This window comes from Harpia harpyja, chromosome 13, assembly GCF_026419915.1.
Source record: "Harpia harpyja isolate bHarHar1 chromosome 13, bHarHar1 primary haplotype, whole genome shotgun sequence".
Classification (NCBI taxonomy): Eukaryota; Metazoa; Chordata; class Aves; order Accipitriformes; family Accipitridae; genus Harpia; species Harpia harpyja.
This window is the reverse complement of record NC_068952.1, coordinates 13,270,434-13,293,845: the sequence shown is the minus strand read 5'-3', so window position 1 is coordinate 13,293,845 and position 23,412 is coordinate 13,270,434. Positions and strand designations below refer to the sequence as shown.

Sequence of the window (23,412 nt, the reverse complement as noted above, 5' to 3'; positions counted from 1 at the left end):
CACAAAAATATTTAACCAGCTTTTCCGAGAAACAGCACTTTTCATCCACTTCATGGCAAGCGGAGAGAATAGCCCCTGATGGATAATTGCCTTCCTCCTTTCCTCTTACACACTTGCCCTTCACCTACAAGGGCAGCAGCAATGTGAATAAGCAGGCCTGCTTTAGGAAAATCCCAGTTACCAGCTGCTCTCCAGGTCACTGCGATAGCACCCGGATGGGCCAGGAAAGGTCCGTGGCAAAACCCTTCTATTAGCACAGGAAAAAGAAGCAGCTTGATAGCCTTTGTCCTTACTGAAGAGACCTCTGGCATCCCAGGATCTCAAACAGTAAGCGAGCAGCATCCACAGCAGCAGACTACCAAAATGCTATTTTTCACCACTTTTTTTTTTCTTTAATTATTATTATTTTTCACACTTGCCTTCTTCCTGGGCAGGTCCCTCCACCTTTCCTTTGGGGTTGGTGCGCCATGCTGCTGGCAGCCACTAGAGGATGCCCCCAGGGCACTCTGGTGGCAGCAGCAGGCCAGGGTGGCTTGGGTGGGGGTAAAGCCTCCCAGTCCTTCTCCTGGGGCTGCTCCTTTCTCACCTGCCGTGTTAGCACCCACGCCCTCACACACCTGCAGGTTCATTTTGCTTTGCTTGAGGTTGCCTGAGGCTAATTTTGTGTCGCTGCAGTGGGTGGTGAGCCGGCGCAGGACTTCCTCAATTGCTCTGAACCTCTGCGGGGCGAGGGGGGAGCAGGAGGTGATATTTCGAAGTGAGCAAAACTCCTAAAGTGCTCGAAAGAGCAAAAGCCCAGCAGCCGCGCTTGCCTGAAATGGCTGTGCGGGGTAAGGAGGAAGGCCACCGCCGAAGGAGGGGGTTGCATCCTTCCTTTTCTGCCCACTACAGCGTGAAAGCCGAGCCAGGCGGCAGGTCCCTCGGCAGACCCCGAGGACCCCGGGGGTGCCTCCCTCGCACCGGCTAGTGACAATGGCCAGAGGGTCCCTCCCCAACTGCTGGGTGAAATTCCTCCCTGGTGTAAGCTCCCGGGACTCCTTGGGCAGCCCTGCTCCCCTCCCTGGCCTGGTGATTATCCAATAAGCTGCTCATGTCAGCTTGCTTTTTATAAAAGCATCTCTAGATTTCAGCCCAGGGTTTATTTATTGAGTTTCTCTGAACTTTTCCTTTCTCCTTCCCTCCTGCCAAGGCCTGGAGATGGTACAAACCCTGGAAGTAAATAGAAAATGCCAAGCTTAGGTTTTTTATGTCACTGTAAACTACACGCTTATCTGCTTCCAGAACACATAAGCCACAGGGTGTCATCTCGGGTCAACACAGAAGGATAAGGACTAGAAAGGTGGTTTTGGCTGTAGATACGAATAAATCAGGATCATGTAGGGGAAGTATATCTTTGTATTCAAGCAAGCCTTTTTTAATCTTGGAGCCCTCTTCTTCCTCAAAGGATCCATATTCTTCTGGCAACAAAGATCTCTTTGTATCTCTGTGTTTTCATATTCTGCCCAGCAGCCTATCATAAGAAAGCACAAATCTACTAAATAGTAAAACGAGGGATTATTTCCACTCATCTGTTGACAGACATTTCTCCAAATTGGATCAAATGATTAAAGGTATTAGAATGACGTCTTGCAGATCCAGATCAAACCATTTGAAACCTTGAGGCTGTTTCTCCTTTGCTTGGAAGGAACCACCAGAAATAGTTGTAGGTGCTAATTGCCCATTATTCTCACTAATGTGAAATTGTTAATTGGGATCTTTGAACATTTTACTTGCTTGAATCCTAACTGGGGGAGCTCAAGATGGAAGGACCGTTCAGTGGCTCGCTTCCCGTCGTGCCGTTCGGGGTCTCTTCCAACGCCTGAATGGTTCTTCCTCAAGTCGCTTACGCCAAGAAGTGGGGTCCAGGCTGCGAAGTCTTCCAACATCTCACATTACAAAGATGGCACTGCTGAAAGTCAAATTCAATCAGAAGAAACGGGTAAAACTAGCACAGGGACTATGGCTCATGAACTGGTTTTCAGTGTTTGCTGGAATCATTGTTTTTAGCATGGGATTGTTCCTCAAAATTGAACTCCGGAAGCGAAGCGAAGTGATGGACAATTCTGAAAGCCACTTTGTGCCCAATTCTTTGATATTGATGGGTATATTATCCTGCGCCTTCAATGGGTTTGCTGGCAAAATTTGTTATGATTCTCTGGATCCTGCTAAATTTGCCAAGTGGAAGCCTTTGCTGAAACCTTACCTGGCACTATGTCTCTTCTTTAACATACTCATTTTCTTTGTTGCTCTGATTTGTTTTCTCATGCGGGGCTCTCTGGACAGCACACTGGCCCAGGGGCTCAAGAATGGCATGAAGTTCTACAGGGACACAGACACCCCCGGAAGATGCTTCATGAAGAAGACCATCGACATGCTCCAAATTGAGTTCAAATGCTGTGGCAACAACGGCTTCAAAGATTGGTTCGAAATTCAGTGGATCAGCAACAGATACCTGGACTTCAGCTCCAAAGAAGTGAAAGAGTAAGTGAATTAGTGGGGTTTGTATCGCATAGTATCATTATTTGATCAGTATTATACTAAAGAAATGTACATCCCAACAGGCACTGACTGGAGGGGGTTTTGTATAAAACGAATTTTTTCTCTGCTCTTGCTTAATAAGCATCCCAAACGATCAGCTAGATTGCTTCCTCCCCTGACAAATTCTTCTAATGTTATACAGGACATAAAATATAAAGCACCAAAATACAGTTCTCACTCTTACTCAATGTGATGTAAACAGACTTAAAATAATATTTTTTACTGTCTTTTACCTCTTTATAAATCCATTACATTGAGCCACACATACCTACTCCCAAAATCAACAGGAAAGTATTAGAACATCACTATTCCTAAAGCAGATTTCAATGCGACTTGTTAAGTTCCTAAAAAAAGACTTCCCTGGATATATACTGTTGATAGCACTTTTAAAATTCCACTTTAGATATTGGCAATTAATCAGTCTCATGGAAACAAATAGAAACAATAACACTTTACCAATAACTTATGTGTTTTAGATCCTTAAGATTTAGAATTTTATTTTTATATTCACTCAGTGGATTGCTTCAGCGCTGTGACAATATTGAGCGTCAACACCTGTTGACGTTCCTAGCTTTACAGTGTCCTTTGTAGCCAAATGCGTTTTAAGTTCTCTCCTGTATAAAAACATGTTCAGTATATATACTTGTGCCCAATTTTTTTAAACCTCACATGAAAACAGCACAAGTTTCCTCTATACAAACCAGAACAGCTCGTTGACCAGAAACACCTTAATGGCTCTGATGTCAGTGCCCAAAGAGGCAGTAATCTCAAAATCAGGTTAGGTGCAGTAAGCACAAGTAAAAAATAAACATGAGAACAAATGAACTTTTGAAATTAAAAAATGAGCATTGAACATAAATACCCACAACATGTTAAAAAATTAAGCACTGGAGGAAGAGATCGTTATTCAGAGTTCTTTGGAAACATAATTCGTTAACGTTCATACTTTGTGGTTGCACGAAAGGTCTTGTAAACTGGAAGCAATCTGCCTTTTAAATATACTGCCTATGTTAAAAATGTCTGAAGTAGTTTTGAAAAAAACTTTGTGTATCTCTTGGGATCCCTGCCTGACTCTGTAAACGGTATTTCACTTGTGTGTCTCTCTGCATATTGTTTTGACTTGTTGGGTGGTCTGGTTGTTTTTGTAATTCTGTATTAGGACTTTATAGTGAAAACTGTTACAGGCTTAACCTGTTGCACTACAGGGTTATAACAAATACATTCACTATTTAGTAAGGGAGTATTTGCATAGTGAAGGCATGCCCATGGTATAAATAACTACTTGAAAACATAGTATGTTCACCTTGCCAGCATTATATGGAGATTTGAGAGCTGTAACTTAATCCAGCAGCAGCGGAAGGGCAAAGCACAGAGGGAAAACAAGGTTATATTGTCCTTAATAAATGATGTCTTGTTTGGGACTGAGAATCAGGGCAATTTCTTTGTACTACTGAGGCAGGAAATAGGGCATTAAAAATCCACAAATGGATGTTAATGAGTGAATTCAAGGTTTGAACTACGCGGTGGTGCACAATCTCTGCTTACATTCCTAGTGGGATATTCTGGCCCCTTTTGAAGTCAATAGCAAAGTTCTCCTTAATTCCAGGGAAGGTGGGAGTCCGCCCCCCAACACTGGGATTTTTATATTATTTGTGGAGCGAAGGCCTGATCCAGTCTCTCTGAAACTAGTGGAGCATTTCACATCAATAGCAATTAGACCCAACTCAGAGCACACTTTACATCTAGAGATAAAACCTCAACTGCATTTGGTGTTTAGCTATATTTAGGTCAGGACTGCAAAGTGGAATTTTGCTTCACCAGGCTGTTGCGATCACCTGTCTCTCTATGACACAACTTTAATATATCCTTTTAGAAAGCTACCAGCAACTCTCAGATTTTTTTTACCTTTCTACATCACTGGGGCTCTCCATTCTGTCATTTTCTAAGCAAAATGGCATTTGTTAGAGTTGCAGTCCTTTTATCATAGTCTTTTTTTTGCAGTGCCACTGGAACTATTTGCCTTCTAAGTATCTCTCATCTAAACATCTCATAAGGCTCCAGACTAAATGCCTGTTTATGGAGAGCAACCATAGTCTCAAATGAACAATGGTTGGGGAGCTCCTGCAAGGACATCCTGTTGCTGAAGCACACTTCATGTTTTAAATACTGGCTACCTTCCCAAGCCAAGACTAAATGCATAACCCCTTCCTGAAGCTATTATCATCAAAGAGAAGCTATTAGGTTTGCTGGATCAATGGTCTAGCTGGATATGGTAGGTGCTAAGGCTATTGTGGGTCCTTTTCCAAGGAAAAGGTCCAAAGCTCAGGTCACCTCCAGCATCTCCCTTCCACCCTAACTGTGCTGTGATCACTCTTTCCAGACTGCCCCTTCTGATATTTCTCTCTGCCCTTTACTTTTCTTAAAAATTAATTTCTCTGAAGAAGTGACCTGAGAGGGTGTGTTTCCATCATGAAGAGTTAATTATAGACTCAGTGTAGCCTTGACATAGAAAAGGATTTCAGAGAGGAAAAACACCCAGCACAATCGCTGCTATATGAACAAAGGATGCAGAGAAATGGCATGGCCAGGAGGCATGGTGGAAAATCCACGTTGCCTTTGCTTTCCTCTCGTGTGCAAGTCTGCTCCAGTATATCTTGTGTGTGTGTGTGTATTCACGCTTCCTTCTGCCCTTGCCCGCAGTCGGATCAAAAGCAACGTGGACGGAAGGTACTTGGTGGACGGTGTCCCTTTCAGCTGCTGCAACCCCAGCTCCCCGAGACCCTGCATCCAGTACCAGGTCACCAACAACTCAGCCCACTACAGCTATGACTACCAAACGGAGGAGCTCAACCTCTGGCGCCGTGGCTGCCGGGAAGCCCTCCTGCACTACTACAGCAGCATGATGAGCTCCATGGGTGCCGTCGTCCTCCTCGTCTGGCTTTTTGAGGTAACCCTCTCCCCTCTGCCCCGCTTTGCTGAAGTGCCGGCTCCAGAGAGGCAGAGCGTTTTTCAGCGTGGACTTTCGAGTTAAAGATGAGATCTGTCTAAAATAAGTCATCTGCTGCTGTTCTTTGGCTGAGAAAACATCTAATAGTGAACATCTGCGTAAGGCCTGAGAGGTCCCAGGCTGGAGACACAGCTGGGAAGCATGGGATGGGGGATGGATTACAGACACTCCCTTCAGAGCAAGGGGCCAGAGCCTCACGTATCCCACAGCAAGAGGGAAAAAGGGACTGATTTTCTGCCAAATGCAGGGTGCTGAGCAGGGAAGAGCGTGTAAGGGCTCAGCTGTCAAAATGCATTAATTTTGCATGTGTCACCATTAGTGGGGCATGAAGAGTACACAAAGCAGCACATCGGAAAGAGACAGCAGTAATTTGTGGGACAGAAAGTGCAATTAAGGGGTTTATGTCCTGATGAAAATAAGACCTAGAGCCATGCGCAGTGTCCAGCTTCAGGGCAGCATTTGGTTTAAGGTCCTTCGTCAGCTCCACTGGTGATTTTAGTCACAAGAAGTGGTTTAGGTGAAGCAGATGGATTAATTTTATTTCATTCTGCTTCCCGAAACCACTGTGCATATGCAAACAGGTGCCAATGCTGCCCAGTGCAGATGTTTGCAGGCACCATAACCTGAAGTGCAGCTTTGCTGCTAAAATACTGTTCATTTGATGTGAGGAAAACATATCCTTCTGCCTCTGGGAGATGGCCAGTTTTCTAGCCAGGGTATTTAACCAATACTAATACGCAGGGAGCGTGGGCTGGCAGTGGCACAAGGGCTGGCGTGTGAGGTGCTGGGCGAGGAGGTAGGGCAGGACCAGATGGCAAACGGGGAGGGTGCAGCTCACTACGTGACATGGAGTGCAGCAGACCCTTTCTAACCCTTGAAATGGCTGCTGCAAATGACATTGCCTATTTTAAGTGATTCAGCCAGCTTTTTAAATATTTAGATAGATAAATGCAAATTAAAAAAAAGATGCATTATATTTTGATACAAGGACTGGCCTACACCCTTCTAGGAATGAAGATGCTTTTTAGAAAATAAACACCTACCCAAATAATCTGTGAACTGAAAAAAATATCATAAAGTTACTTCATGTTGTATTATTTTAAAAATAACTACTCCGCACGGCTGAGAAACATACTACTTCCTTGTAGCGCTGTTGTTCTGGTAAGAAAAGAAAGAGAAGCTCATGTCTCAGCCCAGATTCAAATGAAGAGTTCTTGAGGAGAAGGCAATTTCAGCTGTATATGAAAATCAGAAGGAAATTTAAAAACTCGGGGAAATATGCACAGAAATACTAATGCCAGCTGTGAAAAATCATGGCTAGAAACCTGTAACACACCTCTGCTGACTTGCAGGAGATTAATGACAGTGATGCTTTAACATTAATAGCAGTGATAAAAATGCCGTATTTTATTTCTAACTTGTCAAAGTACACCTGGGCATGTTTTTCAACCTGTGGCATAATGAGAAATACGATCTTCTCTTTTTTCCTTTGCCTTTTTCAAAATATAAGGTGAGATTTTTTTCGGGCAATCAGAGGACTCTTGGGGTAAAGCTTTAAAGAAATAGCACAATCCTGGGTTATATTAATTGGCCCTTCTGAATATTTATGACTTGCTTGATATTCTACCATAAAGGGTCCAGATTTAGGTCTCAAACTCCCTCTGCTTTTAAGGCAAACTCTGAAAGGAGGAAGCAAAGCAGGAAGCAGACATTAATTTAGCTCCCCTTGAAATATAACCACTTTCTTTAAATTCCAGTCCGGGTAGGAAAGAGTTTTATACTGCGTAGGAGCACAGCAGAGGTCCTGACTCCTGGGCAAGGTAAGATGTCGGTCTGACCAGGGTGCGACCCAGCGGGCAGTTAACATGCTGGCTCCATGCTTCTCATTTTCCCTTTGACTGGCTTGCTGAGAAGTTACAGAGAAGTGCAAAAGCAAAGGAGTGTCCTGGTTTGCTTTGCGCCTGGAGCCGCTGTGAACTCACGGCCACAGCACCTCCCCAGCAAAGCCCTTCTGGGGGCCAGCGGAGGACTCCTCCAGCTGGGTTGGTGGTATTGAGGTGTGAGAAGGAGGACAGAGCACGGAGGGAAACACTAATCGCAGCTGTTACTTTGAGCTGTAGAAAAACGGAACTTGTCAAATGGGTGTAGGGACCTCAGGGAAGGCCACTTAGGTTTAACGTTTCTATACTAGGTGCAAGGAAGAATGAACCTATTTTGAAGTATCAGAACTTCTATTTGAAAAAAATGTAGTGTGTCATATTTTCTGGAAATACATTATTATCCACATGCTGCTTTTACTAGCAAAAGCTGTAGGCTTCCCATGAGTGACAACCGGTCATGAGAGTGACAAAAGAAGATCACACCCTGCTCTAGCTAAGCCGCCTCAGGCTAAACCCTGGCAAACAGATGGGCTTCGCTGCAGAAGGTCAAGCAGAGCAAGCCTGGCTGTCTTCTTGACCTGCCTCAGCCAGCGAAGAGGAAATGGGGGGTTCAAGGGTGCCCTGAATAGAGCATTTCAAAAGGAATGGAGGGCACTAGCCAGTTCCTGAAATGCTCCAGGTCCTTCACCTGTATAAACACGTGGCTCTCAATAGGCCACAGCTATTGCAACGGCCGAGACCCTGAGATTCGTCTCACATGTGGTGCCACAGAGGGAGCCCAGCACTGAGCGCCAGGAGGTGGGAATCGAAGAGATCGATGAGACATGAGCGGGAGGTGCATCGCACATCATGCGCTGGAGAGTAAACTCTCTGACGCCTTGAATGCTAGGAGTGAACTCCCGGTAATCTTCAAAACCAGCCCACAGGCAGCAGGGACCCTCCAGAAGGACAGAGTTTGCTCTGCTGGCACAGATTGAGGGGCCGAGCATGCTGTGGTGCAGGGGGATGCACCAGCCCAGCCTGCCCACACCTAGTCCTGGAGAAACACTGCGGCCTTGTTCTTCCTGCCACTTTAAAGTTGCTGTAAAATGACAAGAGTTTTCATGACATTTTGTCTATTGGCCAGGGGAAATCATCACTCAGCAAGACTGGGCTACCTTTGGGACCCTGATGCCCAGGCCTTCTCTGCTGGATTGTGTTTAAGCACAGGTCTACAACTCAGAGTCACAGACTGGTTGAGGTTGGAAGGGACTCCGGAGGCCATCTCGTCCACAACCCCCTGCGCAAGCAGGGCCACCTGGAGCTGGTTGCCCAGGACCATGTCCAGATGGCTTTTGAATATCTCCAAGAAGGGAGACTCCAACACTTCTCTGGGCAACCTGTGCCAGTGCTCAATCACCCTCACAGTGAAAAAGTGTTTCCTGACATTCAAACAGAAGCTCCTGCACTTTGGTTTTTGCCCATTGCCTCTTGTCCTGGCATTGGGCACCACTGAAAAGAGCCTGGCTCCATCTTCTTTGCACCCTCCCTTCAGGTATTTGTACCATTGATGAGATTCTCCCCTGAGCCTTCTTTTCTCCAGGCTGAATGTTCCCAGCTCTTTCAGCCTCTTCACACAGAAGAGGTGCTCCTGTCCCTTCATCATCTCAGTGGCCCTTTAGTGGACTCCCTCCAGTACACCCACATCTCTCTTGTACTGAGGAGCCCAGAACTGGACACAGGACTCCAGCTGTGGCCTCACCAGTGCCGAGCAGAGGGGAAGGATCACCTCCCTCGACCTGCTGGCAATACTGTGTCTAATGCAGCCCAGGATACCCTTCCCCTTCTTTGCTGCAAGGGCACATCACTGGCTCATGTTCAACTCGGTGTCCACCAGGACCCCAAGGCCCTAAGCTGCTTTCAGCCAGTCACCCCCAGCATATACTGGTGCATGGGGTTGTTCCTTCCCTGGTGCAGGACTTCAGCAAAACTGATGGTCCAAGGCTCTATGCTATCATGTAGGAGATAGACTAATCTACCAGATAGTTTTCTCCAACTTCCTGGACTCTCTTATCCCGCAGAGAAGGCAGGCTCAGGTCAGTGGAGGTGATGAAAGCCCGAACATTTTGCGCTGCTTTTAGGAAATCTCAACCCTTGGGACCCGAAATCTTTCTGAGCAAGATTTTTAAGAAAATGAGTCTTAAACTAAGAGAAAATGTCACAGAATCTCATCCGAGAGCAGGTCAGCCGCTCCCTTCTGCACAAGCACTGTCCTTTTTTAAAGCACAATCATATTTAGTGACTTAGAGCCATCCAGGAAGCCTGTAAGTGCAGCTAATTTTGCTGTCAAATAGTGGGACTTAGTCAGTCAGTCACAAAAAAAGGCTTCTGCTGACATGCAGTGAGGTAGCACAAGCAGAGAACAAAGTGGAGGCCATCTTTGCATCCAGTCCTATCAATCTTTACTTGAAACAGCCATGAATATGAAAGATACTAGTCCCGTGTCTGAAAGCAGCAAAACTGGGGCTCAGATTGAAAGGAAGATGTCAAAGGCTTTAAATCCCAAGACTAGTGTGATGCGATTTGTCACTTCTTGTGACTTTTATAGAATAGTGTTTCAACTGATTTAAGTCATCATAGTATTGAGTAGATCTACAACAAAATGAGACCAGAAAAATATTTCCAGATTCAGGGCCAGCAGAAACTTCTTTGAGGACCAAGGTGTTGCGAGTCATGCATTCCTATGTTAAACAGGATGAAAATTTGCCTTTGGATATGGAAGTATTTGATGAAGCTTGTTTGTTTGACCAATGTTTTTCCCTTTCTGGTCTTGAGTGAAGGCAGAGAAACATGAACATCTGAAAATTTCAAGAGTAATCAATGGTAGCTTTAGTCTTCCAAGAGTTTGGAGACACTGATCATACACAAGCAGCATGACCAGTGTAGATAGGCTAATGAATGGTCCACAGAAACACATGCTTGAGCAGTCCCATGGGTCCAAAAGCCAGATGTGAATTTTGCCATTGGCCACACTACATGGCTGAATCCCAACTTCCAATCTGCCCAGCTACCCGATGCTGTAATCCTGCATGACAGTCTGCAAGCTTCCTCCACTTCTAGTTCAAAAGCCTCAACAGGGAGAAGCACCTTGCAGGTCCAGGGCAGCTCGCCATGGTCCTCAGCTGTGCCACCAGATAAGCAACACACAGGGGTGCTGATCTCTTTAGCCATTAGGGTTTAGGAGGACCAGAGGTAATCACTTCCTTGGGAATTTGGATAGGATAACAGAGGCATTGTACTTCCCTTACAGAACAAATCCTATGAGGTCATTAACAACAATAAGTGGTCTCGATCTTAGCTTTACCTAGCACATGAAAGACTAAACTAATCTTACTGCTGCCCCATCCTCACCACCTGCTCTACCACCTCATGAAGCTGGCTCTTCTGGGCGCTGCCTTTTCTGTCTTTCTCTGCTTCACAGATCAGTAATTTTTCCTCATAAGCACCACAACAATGGAAGTCAGATTGTTCTGAATGGTGTTAGAAGGCAGGAGACTGGCTAAAACCAGTCTTTCTCTCTGGAGGCAGGTTTGGGTTGTTGCTAGTGTCAGGGGTGTTACATCAGCATAATACATCAGAAAAAGTCTCAGTCAGAGCTGCTGGGACTAGTAAATATTTTATCAGGAACAGAAATTGTTTTAGATGGAACCAGTGAGAGACGCAAATCACCTACTACCTTGGTTTCCTCATTTGCACATACCTATATAAAAACAAAACCAGAATTTGAAGTAGACAAGCTGATGGCTCAAATCCTAACGCTGCTCTGTTCTGCACAGATGCTGATTCATGAATATTTCCTTGATCAGATTAATATACTTGCCAAACATATTAAGGTCAATGTGAAGTAAAAATACTTAAGAGTTAAAATTAAGCGCATAGTGGCGGAGGATGTTGTTGCACATATAAACAGCTTTATGGACATGCAGCGCACAGGAGCAGAGGTTTCATTAAAATCTCCCAGGAGATATCGTCCCTGTGACGGGGTATGTGGAAAGCCCCCCTGTGCACAGGGCCACAGAAAGCTGCTGTTCCGCAGCAGCCAGCATGTACTTCCTTCGTAAGTTGATGCATCTGCTCATCGCTTGTCAGCGGTCAAACTTCCCGTGGCGCTCACTGATTTCAGACCACCACCCTTTCCTTTCCTACCTGTGAAGGGACATTTTCCTCCTGCCAGCTCCCCCTTACCCCTCCTGGCCATCTCAAGGGGGAAGGCTGCTCCGGAGCTCCTCTCACGTAGAAGATTCCCACAGCTCTTAAGCTGTATCTGCTTCGTGCCTTTGGCATTTTGTCCATGCTGCCAGCCCAGGCTGCTGATAGTGGAGGACGGTGAAGATGCAGGCAAGGGTAAAAAGGTTTGCCTGACTTTGCCTCTCTGTCTTTTCCATTGCATGGCACAGATGTCCGTGATGGTTGGCTTGCGTCTTCTGCACACCTCTCTGGAAAGCATTGCAAATCCCGAAGACCCTGAATGTGAAAGCGAAGGGTGGGTCCTGGAGAACAATCTGAAGGACACTTTGAAGTCTGCGCTGGAGAGTTTGAAAAAGATTGGTAAGTTCAATCAGGTGGAAGCAGACGCCGAAGGGGCTGAAGGAGAGGAAGGTGGGAAGACGCCAGCCATCACAACGGTCAGTTGAGCTTCTAACTGATGTGGACTTTTTATCGGAGAGAAATAAAAAAACCTGAGAGTTGTGAATACCTACATTTTAAAAGCTATGTATCAACCATCAGAATACACATTTCTATGCGTGCTTTTTTTTTTTTGTACATGGGAGCATACAACATAGTGCACCATGGGATAATACACTTATCCACAATGTGAGTACACCCTATTCATATCTTCTTGGGGAAATGACCCCACTAGGACTTACAATATTCACATGTTCCCTTATCAAGGACAGTTAGTTTAAAAAAAAAAAATTAAAAAAAGAATTGCTGGCATCACACGGTGATCCATTCCATCGTATTTTGAAATTAAAAGTGGAATTTGAAAAGTTAATATTTTTGGTCAAGTTGTGTTATCAGCATATTTTATGTATTTCAACTTTTAAAGACAAACAGATTGGTTTTCTGGGGAGTAACATGTTAGAAGTCAAAGAAAGAAGGATTTCCAGAATTGTATATAACTTAGTATACAGGTATTTTGACAAACCTCTCATATAATGTGATTTTTGTTAATGTGCTAAGCAATGGTATTTTCTGCTGTATTCTTAAGATGTACATAGAACAAAATGCAAACTTATGCTGAGAATTTATGTACTAAGCAAAAATTGTAATTTAATGAAACAGCACAAGTATCGTGAAAACAACATTAAGGTAAGATTTATGGGTTTTGTTTCTCAGGGTTTTTTTCAGCCTGTGTATCTTGAATGAGTGTGTTGTAGACTTACGTTTCACCTTGTATTTAAACAAGCAGAAGCTTAGAAGATTCCTCTTGTAGTGGGTGGAATCAATGCTCTGAGCATGTGCCAGTTATGGTTATTCTGGACATTTTAAAAAGTATGTAATCTCATAGCTTGCTCCAGAATATTCAAGCCCAACTATTTTTAAAGCAAGAAAAAACCAAACCAAAACGGCTACTTAGAACTAACATTTTAAATGTTTTCCAGGGTTCTAGCAAATGGATACCGTTCAGTCGCAAGTATGTCAAGCCTCAAAACTTTGAGGCCAAGGAAAAGTAAGTTTAAATCAGTCCCCAGTGTGCAAATTTTACAAGTTTTATTCTTCTTTATCAGTGATAGGGTACCCTTCATTATATCTTTTAAGTCAAAGGGAAGGCATATTTTGCATATCCCACTGCATCTCTCCAAACATACTGTCATAGCTGGAGGACCCTGTTCTCATATACAAAGTTGGAATGAGACATGGAAAGAGTTTGCTGTGGTGCGTGGCCTCTAGTAAGGGAACAGAGCATCATCTTGAGTTTAGCTGCAGCTGCCAGATAATTCAGCTAAAGGGAAAGAAACCTGAGAGAGCAAGGCCCAACCTCTTGCACAAACGATTGCAGACATCTCAGTCCCTCAGCTACAAGCCAGGCACCACACTTATTTTTACCCTGGCTGTGCAAAACCTCTACTTCTCTGTGGTGTACCTGGGAGAGTTTTCTCAGCAGGTCCCTTCCACCTGGCTGGTGGCTGGCTTTCAAACAAAGCCATGTTTGCAGCTGCCTAATCATTGCACAGCCCATTAGTGTTCATTCTTAATCACTTGTGCACTTGCCCCAGCAGCACTCTGCTCCTCCTGCTTTTGTTCAAACTCCTTCTAGGATGGACAGACCAGTTCACAGCGGGACAGGTAGGACATGTCCATGTATCAAACCGTAGTCTACATCTCAGTGGCCACGCTCTTTCAGGCCATCTGCACGCAAGGTTTGATTCTGAAAGGTATTTGTGGCATCCTTTCACTTTTACAAAGCTGGTCAAAGCTTTTAAGTTTAGTTACAATAATGAATTAAAAAGTCAACTCTGTTCTTTTGTGCATAAGACTGACTAGAACACGGGCACTAACATAAAAGCCAACTTGCTACTCACCACAGCCTATCATCTATTGCTTTGCTGAGGGACGCTCTGCATGGCAGAACTGTACAAACTAAACCAACTCCTTCCTTCTCAGTAAGACATCACTACGACTGGCTGCTGCTCTCAGCTCGTCCATTAGAGAAGAATAGGATTGTGGATGGTGCATGATGTGGCCACATATATCAGAGAAGAGCTTTTCAGAGGAGTCACTTATGGATAGGAGCTGCATTACAAGGATTAATTACAGTTTTTCCTTGTGACGCTTCAGTGTGCTGTGATCTATACCAGTTACTTGACTAGACATCTGATTTTTCAAAGACATCTAGATTTATTGCTGCCCTAGAAAACTGGTTTAGGCCATTGATTTAGACAGGACTCTCCAATTATTTATGGTCTCTATTTTTTTTTTCAGTCTATTGCTAAAGTAACATAACAAATTGTCAAATTATTCTTTCAATGCCACACTGGAGAAGCCAGTTCCCAGAGCAAGGGTCTCATGGTATTAGGCGGGTAGAGAGACCATCTGAGACAGATTTATGAAGAATAGTACTGGAATCAGGGTTTTGTACAAATAAGAATAGTGTATATGCTAATCATAGAATGGGTTGGGTTGGGAGGGACCTTAAAGATCATCTATTTCCAAGCCCCCTGCCATGGGCAGGGACACCTTCCACTAGACCACGTTGCTCGAAGCCCCATCCAACCTGGCCTTGAACACTTCCAGGGATGGGGCATCCACAGCCTCTCTGGGCAACCTGTCCCAGTGTCTCCCCACTCTCACAGTAAAGAATGCTGTCTAAAATAAAGCCTCCTGGTTAATGAAGATCTTTGTAACATCTTACGATTACTACAAGATTGTAATATGACTGCTTTGTAAAATATTACATGTAATATATCATTCATCCAATCTTACATAGACTTTCTTGTGACATCGCAAATGCTGTTCTAGATAAAGATATCTCTGCTGCCTGCAAATGTAAATTTAGGTATTAAAAATTATACTGCAAGTAAAGACCTCTTAAAAGAAAATGTTTAAATATATACAATTTAATACAGATTTCTTTAATTTGGACCTGTTTTATGTGTTCCTATAGGTGGGAAGCTTCCCCCCCCATATAATGCTCTGAGAGAACGCAAATCTTCCTCTTCTCATGTGTCCAGCTAAGCTTAGGATGTGCAAATAGACCCCTAAATCACTTGCCTCTTACTAGAAACAGAATTTGCTGGACCATTTTAATAATATCCTCTTGTAGTACATCAGAATTAAAACACCTTCACAGGCCTTCGCTTCTAGACGTGCTCAACAACTGAAACCACCGGCATCCTCAGGATCTTTGATGATCAGCTAAACTGGGTTTATAACATCTTTTTTCCACATTTAAATCTAACTTGGAACAGACATTCGAAAGAAAGCATTGTTGTTATTTTAAATTTAAGTCTAAAGGTCATGTAGTCAAATCTGCCTGCAGCAATCCAACAAATTCCAGAGCCGTGCCCTGATTTTCAAACTAATAAACTTCAGAAGGATGTGAGCTTAATTCATACAAACCAGGCCACTTCTTTTTAGGTACCTCCACATGGATTACCGGCTTAAATCCAAGTACCCAGATCTGAAAGCCAGCCCAAGGCCTTGAAGTGTCAACGTTTAAGAAATATCATTTATTTTTTAAAAGAAATCATAAAAAGTGCACTGTTTACTGGTGACATTTATTTGAAGGGACCCAGAACATTCATTGAAGTACTTTAAAGGAAGAAATATAAACAGCTTCCTTAAAGCTATTAATTCCTAAGTAGCCTTAATACAATTGATAAGATTAGCCTCTATGCATTACATGAGCTTGGACATTTTATAATACCAGACAAATGCATGTGTGCAGCTTAGCAAAGAGCATGGGAATGCTATATCAGGCTCGTAGGCACCACGCACTTCCTAACTAGTGGTCAGGGAAGATTTTCAAGCTGATATAAAGAAAAAGGGATCCCAGCAAAACAGTTGCTTACTTCTACCTGACTTGTTTGTTCTGTAAAAAAAACAAACATTGCTCTTACCATAATCAACGTAAAATGGGGACAGATCACAAATGCTTATTTAAAAAAAAAAAATAAAGAGCATTATTAGAGATTAGTTAATTAAGAGATAAGGCCAGAAACACAGAATGGTGCCATGTGATAACAGCCCCCTGCAGGGAGACAAAGGCTTAGGCAAATTTATTTCTGGTAACGGCAATGCAGCTATCGCAAATCTGAAGTAATGCGTATGTGAAACTTTTTTTTTTTTTTAAATTATATCAGACCTATAGTGTTCAGTGACTGACTGAAACACTGAAATAGTAAAACACCTCTCTCAAAGCACCTCCATTTGCTGATCCCATGTCATTTCACAGGTATTACTGAATTTTGATCCAAAGCACATTTGTGAGGTGGGAAAGCTGCAGGAAACCCCAGCCTGGAGCTCAGCTTTGTGGGTTCTCCATCACGGGCATGACCTCTGCAGCACCCTTCTCTGGGGAACGCACCCCCTTTTGTAGTCTCCCCGACACGTGGTGCCAAAGGAAGGGCTGAGCAGGGCTCCCACCTCCCATCCCACCAGCCCCTTCCAAAGCCACACACACAGAACAAGTCTTGCCTAATTAACCTCTTTCTACTACAAAGAAGGGTAGTCCATAAGCATGAGTCAACTATTAAGTTCGTTATGAGGTGTGTTTCGATAGTTTATTCTCAAAGCCAATTTTTCCAGAGCAAAGGGTGGTGCGCGAATTGGAGATACCAGGCAAACTCAGCAAAACAAGGACCAAAGGGCAGGTCTGCAGCCTGTCGTCCGATTGAAGGCACACCGCTTCACCAGGCAACCGAGCCTCCGCACGTTTTACATCACGTTCCCAGGCAAAACAGGGTCAAGCATGGCAAGTCAGAAATGGGGAGACTCGGGCATGTGAAAGTTGGTGAGACATGACCGCAGCTGGAGAGGCAGTGAAAGGAGGAGACCAAAGCAGTAGGTCCAAGGCACACAATTCCCCAGACCGACAGTCTTGTTAAGAGGGTGAAAATGAAGTTCAAATCTTGAAAAAAACCCATAGAAGTCACTTTGAAATATGCAACGATACAGAATTTAACATCAGCATCAGAGAACCACCGTCCCTCCCAGCTGTGCATCCCTCCCAGCTGGAGACAGACCGAGCCTGCTCTCCAGCCAGGCAGCAATGTCAGTATACGCAAACTGGAAAGAGATGGCTCACTGCATTCATCTGTTCCAAGACACGCATAGTCCCCAAATACGAAGCTTTCCTTTCAAGAATTGCTTTTTGCCTTCCCAGCTGCCCAAGTAACCTGTTCAGAGGGTAGTACAGCTCTGTCTTAGACAAATGCTTTTTCAAATGGGTGTGAGCTTTCCCATTTACACACGTGTTTTCTCTGACACCAATAACAGACTAAGGTCAAAGATAGGAAAAAAACACAGGTGGAAAATACAAACAAGGACAAGGTGAATTCACAAGTTCATATGAATGAATCTTTCAATAATTACATAAATTAATCAAGAACAGAAGTAACACTGATTCTGTAACATTGCTGTAAGCATATTCTAAGTAAATTATGACAGCGTTTCTTGTTTTCACCCCAGAATTTTAAATGTAATTAGGATCTAAAATTTAAATTTACTCAAGTTTTTTTTTTTTAACTTTAGAGTACTTCAGATTATTCTTGAGATTAGGTAATGTTAAAAATGGATTAAATTCATTTCAGGAAGCATTTTGTTCAGGAAGAGACTCACAATCGTACATCTAGATTTCAAGTAATTACTACCGCAGCATGTCTCCAACTCCAGTGGGACAGAACAACTTTCTGTCCCCTCCCTCTTTGCAAGCTGGCACTCAACAGGAGTGCTGCTCGTGCAGGTACGCATCCCCAGTGCCGCATACCCTCCTCAAATATTTCGTAACGAGGTCTCTGTCACTGGTGAAGACTTTCAAGTGGATCCTGAAGCTCTCAGAGCAGGAAGCAACCCCATCCTCCTTTCAGTACAATCACTGCTACTACAGCCCCGGAAACCACGTGTACCTCACTAGCCCTGCCTGGAGCAGGGCTTCCCACCCAGAGCACATGTTATGCTCCAGCACAATGAAGCAACCGTGTTGGTTCTTGCACTTGTTGTCTTAGACAGATATGACACCTTTCAACACCTGCGTAACCTTTATTCCACATCTGCCCAACCATTTGAAGTGCTACCCATGCTGAAATGCTTTAATTACCTGACATACATTGATATTAACAGCAGTTACTCCCTAGCCTCCCAACTGAACACTGTGTGCTTCTGCATGCTTCGAGTGCCATAGATGTTGCTATCACATAGCATTTACCTCTCCATTAAAAAAAACACCTCAAAATTCCTTATTTTCAGCTCCATCTTCTTCAAGCTGACAGTAGAGGGGAGCTTAAAGCTTACATTGTGAAGTAGTTAGCACACAGAAAAAGAAAATATAACACAGAGTACTTTGTTTCAGAGTTCATGCCATGTTCTGAGCTTTCAGCTACTAGAGCACTTTATGAATTACCAAAGCTTGACATGGAAAGATTCATGATATACAGATGAGATGCCCAACTAGTTCAACAGCATTAGACGCCCAACAATTACTGCAGATTTTTTTTCTCCTAGTGTACTGTCTGCCAAATTGCACATTCATTCCAAGACTGCTACAATCATTCCAAGAAAACACAGGCTCCTTGGAGCTGTCTTTATGGGGAGCAAACGCCACCTCTCTAATGCAGGCATCTCTGGTTAGAGGACACCAGTGGATTACATCAGTGAACATATTGCTGATGTCCTTGCCTTCGTTATTTTTGTATAACCTTTTCTCCGATTTACTAACATGCTTTAGCATCCTCCATGTTTAGACTACTGCAAGTATAGAAATATGTTCCACACATTATTCCTCAAATATGTGGTTGATTTGAAATCAACACCCTGGTTTTGTAAGTCACTAAAACATCCCGCAGTGGTCTGCACAGATGCTGTCACTAAGCTGAGCTCAGGTGTCCCACCCTGCCCCAGGCTGACTAGCCAGTCTGGCTTTCCTTCCCAGATCCTACACGAAGGACAAGCTGGAAAACTTACCACCTCCAAGCTCACACTGTCTGGAAAGAGACTGTGAAAATACATATTCACAAACTGATGAAAAAGTAACATTTAATCATTGCTGTCATGGAGACGAAGATCAGTACTTGCCATTTCTTAGCTCCTACACCAGGCGCACTGTGAAACTCCTCGTGCTCTCCCTCTTCTTTTTTCCTCCAAGAGAAAAGCGTTTGACAAATCTCTCCATCAAGACACAGAGATGTAAGATTTGGGCATTTAACGTTTGCATGCCTGGAGAGGGGGGAAGGTGGCAGAAGAGCAGGAAAAAATAGAGGATGAACACGCAACAGCCTCAAGATAAGAATATGCAAAACTGCTACGAATGAAGTATGAATAGAAACGTACACGTATGAAACAGCAGAAGAAATAATTGAGCAAGCCTTTGAAGAGCAGCATGTCTAGATAAAGAGGGGTGTGACTGACAGCAATAAAGCGGGTAGATGCTGAGAAATGTGTTGTGTACACACCCAGCCCAGGAAGCCTGAGCTCCAAGTGGCCACAGTACAGCAGACTTCTCAGAAGCAGACCTGCACTTTGGTAATGAGGGAGAAAATGCGGTTATAGTGTGGTGTGTGTGTGCCATTCCTCTTCACGTTACTATATTCTAGCCAAGGCACCCCAAAACAAGAAAAGACAACGGGCAGCCTTACTTAAGATTTATGAAGGATGAAGCAGTGTACTGAGGCAAAACATGGCACCACAGCTACTGCTGAGTCCCAATGGGTATAAAAGATCTTTCCAAAAGCCAGCTTGCCATCACTAACCAAGGGGTATGTAGGGAGGACTCAGCAGCCACTGCTCCTGTCCTCTTTGGCACATAGTCCTGGCCAGACCACTTGGACACACACGTCTTGGTGCCTGTGGGTGCAAGTGTGCGGGTGGATACAGTGAACTTAAAGAATTAAATAAGATAAAATCACCATGCCCTTTCATAAGGTCTCAAGCTGAAGCAAGAGGATGTTTTAGTACGAAGCTCCCACCTGTTACCATAAATACTCAGCTACTTCTCAGGGCCAGCTGGTGAAACAGTGTACTAAACAGCATCGGAACAATCCCTACATGATCAGAGAAGTACAACACACGTTCAATGTGTGGTATTCACAGGGCCCTGCTTTGTCAATGTCTGAACTATTTTATTGTAGCTTATGTTCCTGTATCAGCCTGTAACATGTTTAACAAAATATGTATTGATTAATATAAGGTAAAAGTAATATTATTGACAAAACTAGCTCAATACAGTTGCATAAAAGTCACACCTGAATTAGCCATCAAACACTGAGCTGACTCTCCCAGAACAGGACCAGGAATCACTATTTCCCCTGACCATTGTTAGCCTCAGAATAAAACGGACAATAATAAAACCCCTTCTCCCTCTTACTGGCAATGGAAGTTGCGCCCAAGTCTGAAGAGCACAGCTCTGTGGGACTTTCAGTCTGGCCTCAGAGGGCTTTCCAGGGGATGAACTCCCAGAGCCTGGTCTGGGTGCAGGCACTGACTGGTTGAGAGCCTCAGTCAAGCCTGGGATCCCCAAGCACCCACCTGACATGGAGTTCTTCACTGTCCTTTACCCAACAGTTCAAACTTCCACGACAGCAAACACCCAAACTGCATGGGCACTGCTGGCAGGCAGCAGAGAGAGGCAGGGAGGCTCCAGCTCCTTCTGGGCATGCCGCCACGCTCTGGAGCTGCCTGCGGCCTGTGCTCTCGCTGCAGCCAAGAAGGCAACTCTACTTAGTTATCCCAGGCTGATAGTAACACCCTTCCACCAGTCACTGCTGGCTCCCCAAAGCAAACAAATGACACTCCAACAAGGTGAAGCTGCTTACTGGTAACTAGACGTTATCAGCAACTGGAGATTAAGATGTGCTATTGACACATACACACACACAAAGAAGACTTTCATCACGTGCTAAATGATAGAGACTTTTTTGCCTCAGCAATACCTGTTTGCAATGTTCTTACTGTGGGACTCTTCCCACCTTTGCTTGAACATAGCCCAAAAGGAGAAGCCAACTCTCCTCCTTCCCACATTCAAATCCCATGAGAAAAAAAAAAAAAAAAAAAAAAAAAAAAGGGAATTCATGGTAAGGAGAGACATTTCCCTAAATAGAACTTGTCTGTAAGACTTCCCATCACTGGTAAGCAACGTTTCTGTGTGCCTGACCCCGAGGATATGTTGAAGCAGTACCATACAACCTGAACCAGTTACCCAGAGAAAGCAGACAGTCAAATGGTGACGTGTTAGCTATGTACGCAGAGGTGTGCCTGGCAGGCTCCCTGGCTGTCACCTGGAAGCATTCCTGCAGAAGGGAAGCCTCGATAATAACTGAATCCAGTGTTGTTCCCATGAAGTCTCTAACCTTCTCCATGCAGGGCCAAGTCGGACCCTGGGACACTCACCGTAAGGAGCCGAGGAACTTAACAGCTAATGGTAGAGAAGTGGATGCCTCCCTAAGAAAGTTTTCCTTTAGTGCCAGTTAAGATATGAAGAATACCATCCCACTCCCAATAAGATGCAGGACTGGCCAGGTTAACGGTCCTGGCTCACCAAAAGCAAGGCAGATTGCAATACAAAAACATGAAGCTCAGAAGACCCATAGAAGCCCCAAAAAGATCAACCCAGTATCTCCTGCTGTTACGAAAGATAGCCTCCCTGTCCTGGTCATACACAAAATCATTCATCTGTTGGGTTAGTTTAAAGGACTGTTCCCTCTTTTGCTTCTTAGTAAATGGAAGTTGCTGTAAAACCACCTTCTCTGTACAGTAGATGTCTGTCTTTAGAAAAACTTTCAATATGATTTCAGACAACATCCTCATAACCAATCTGGGGAGATGCAGACTAGACAGACTGCACGATGGACAGAAACCTGGCTGGATTTTCAGGCTCAGAGGAAAGCAATGAACAGTTGGAAACCAAGCAGTTACAAGTGGCATTCCCCAAGGGCTCACATTCAAGCCAAAACTGTTTAATACTGTCATATTTGACTTACATAATCAATAATCCTAACAGTGGAATGGAAATATGGAGCCACTACTTCTTGCCAAAGGCAATTCTTAAAAAGGAGCAGAGAAGGAGAGTGCAGGGCAGAAGGGAGGCAGATTGCACACTCAGTTGACGGTAACAGGATTCTACTGTGAAGAGATTTGAGATGCAACTCCCCTTGTGCAATTCGATCTTCCAGAAAGGAAAACAGCTGGGATTTTGTGCTGAAGGTACTTGCACAGTAGGTCGAGCATCCAGCTTCTCCTCTACACATTCAGGACATAAAATTATCGCAATGATGGAGCTTCTAAACAAAGCACCAAGTCATTTAGCATAAAATAAAATGCACTTAAAATGAGATGCCAGGGCTGGAGCACAAGAGCTGGTAGGGCTTCATGTCAAATATAAAAGGACAGAAAAGGGTCTGTGCAGCTGCATGTGCAATGTCTGCTGTCCAGTAAAAGAAGTTAACCGTATAGTGCAGCAACACGTTGAACCCTTCAGTCCAGGTTGTTCCCAATGCTAGAGTGGGACATGAGGCCCCAATTTTACTTGCTTAGTCATCAGCATGAAGACTAGTTTGAAAGACATAGCAGGAAGCTGTAGGGAACTGGGGGAGAGCTCAAGATGCAAACAGGCTGAGAATCCACGAGCGCTTCATCTCAACCAACAAATTCCCAATAACATTACAGATGAAGTAGTTAGAGAACTGTGGGGAGCACTGGCTCTTGGCATAAGTCAGAGGGTACCAGGTGTTCTCTCAGTTATGTACTTCCACCAGAGTAAGAGCCTCCTATGGCAGATTGGAGGGAGTACAAAGTGTTATCTTGAAGTATGAACAAAGTAAAAAACATTATTGATGTGAACCTCAACCCTTGTCCCTTTACAAAATGCAATTTACAATCCTTTAAAAAGATGATTAGACTTTTTGGTAGAGGTCAAGAAAGGTTTAGCTGACTGAAGGAAATGACACTAATAATATAATCACCTTACATTTATAGCCAGGGAATTGCAGATGTTGCACATCCAGGTATTTCTGTTAGCTTGTGATTAACAAGGCGACACACTTGAAGGAACAAGCTCAGCAAAATTCTAAAAACAATGTTTAAAAAGTACTTATTGAATGTCAACACCAAAAGCATTTACTTGATGCTTTCAGCTTTGTTTTGTATTCTGTTATGATGGTTTCAGGTTTGGGTATTTTGTGGGCTTTTGTTGTTGGGTTTTTTCTCCTCCCAAACACATAATACATTCTAGATTGTACACATAATCCATAAATA

The 23,412-nt window shown here is 43.9% G+C and overlaps 1 protein-coding gene across 1 annotated transcript; it reads left to right on the top strand.

The window, feature by feature from the left end:
* The first annotated feature begins 1,645 nt into the window (after nt 1-1,645).
* Nucleotides 1,646-12,434, top strand: PRPH2 (peripherin 2). Its single transcript, XM_052806180.1, has 3 exons — nt 1,646-2,520; nt 5,278-5,524; nt 11,901-12,434. The coding sequence occupies exons 1-3, from the start codon at nt 1,940-1,942 to the stop codon at nt 12,135-12,137; spliced, it is 1,065 nt and encodes a 354-aa protein (XP_052662140.1). The 5' UTR covers nt 1,646-1,939; the 3' UTR covers nt 12,138-12,434.
* Nucleotides 12,435-23,412: the final 10,978 nt, after the last annotated feature.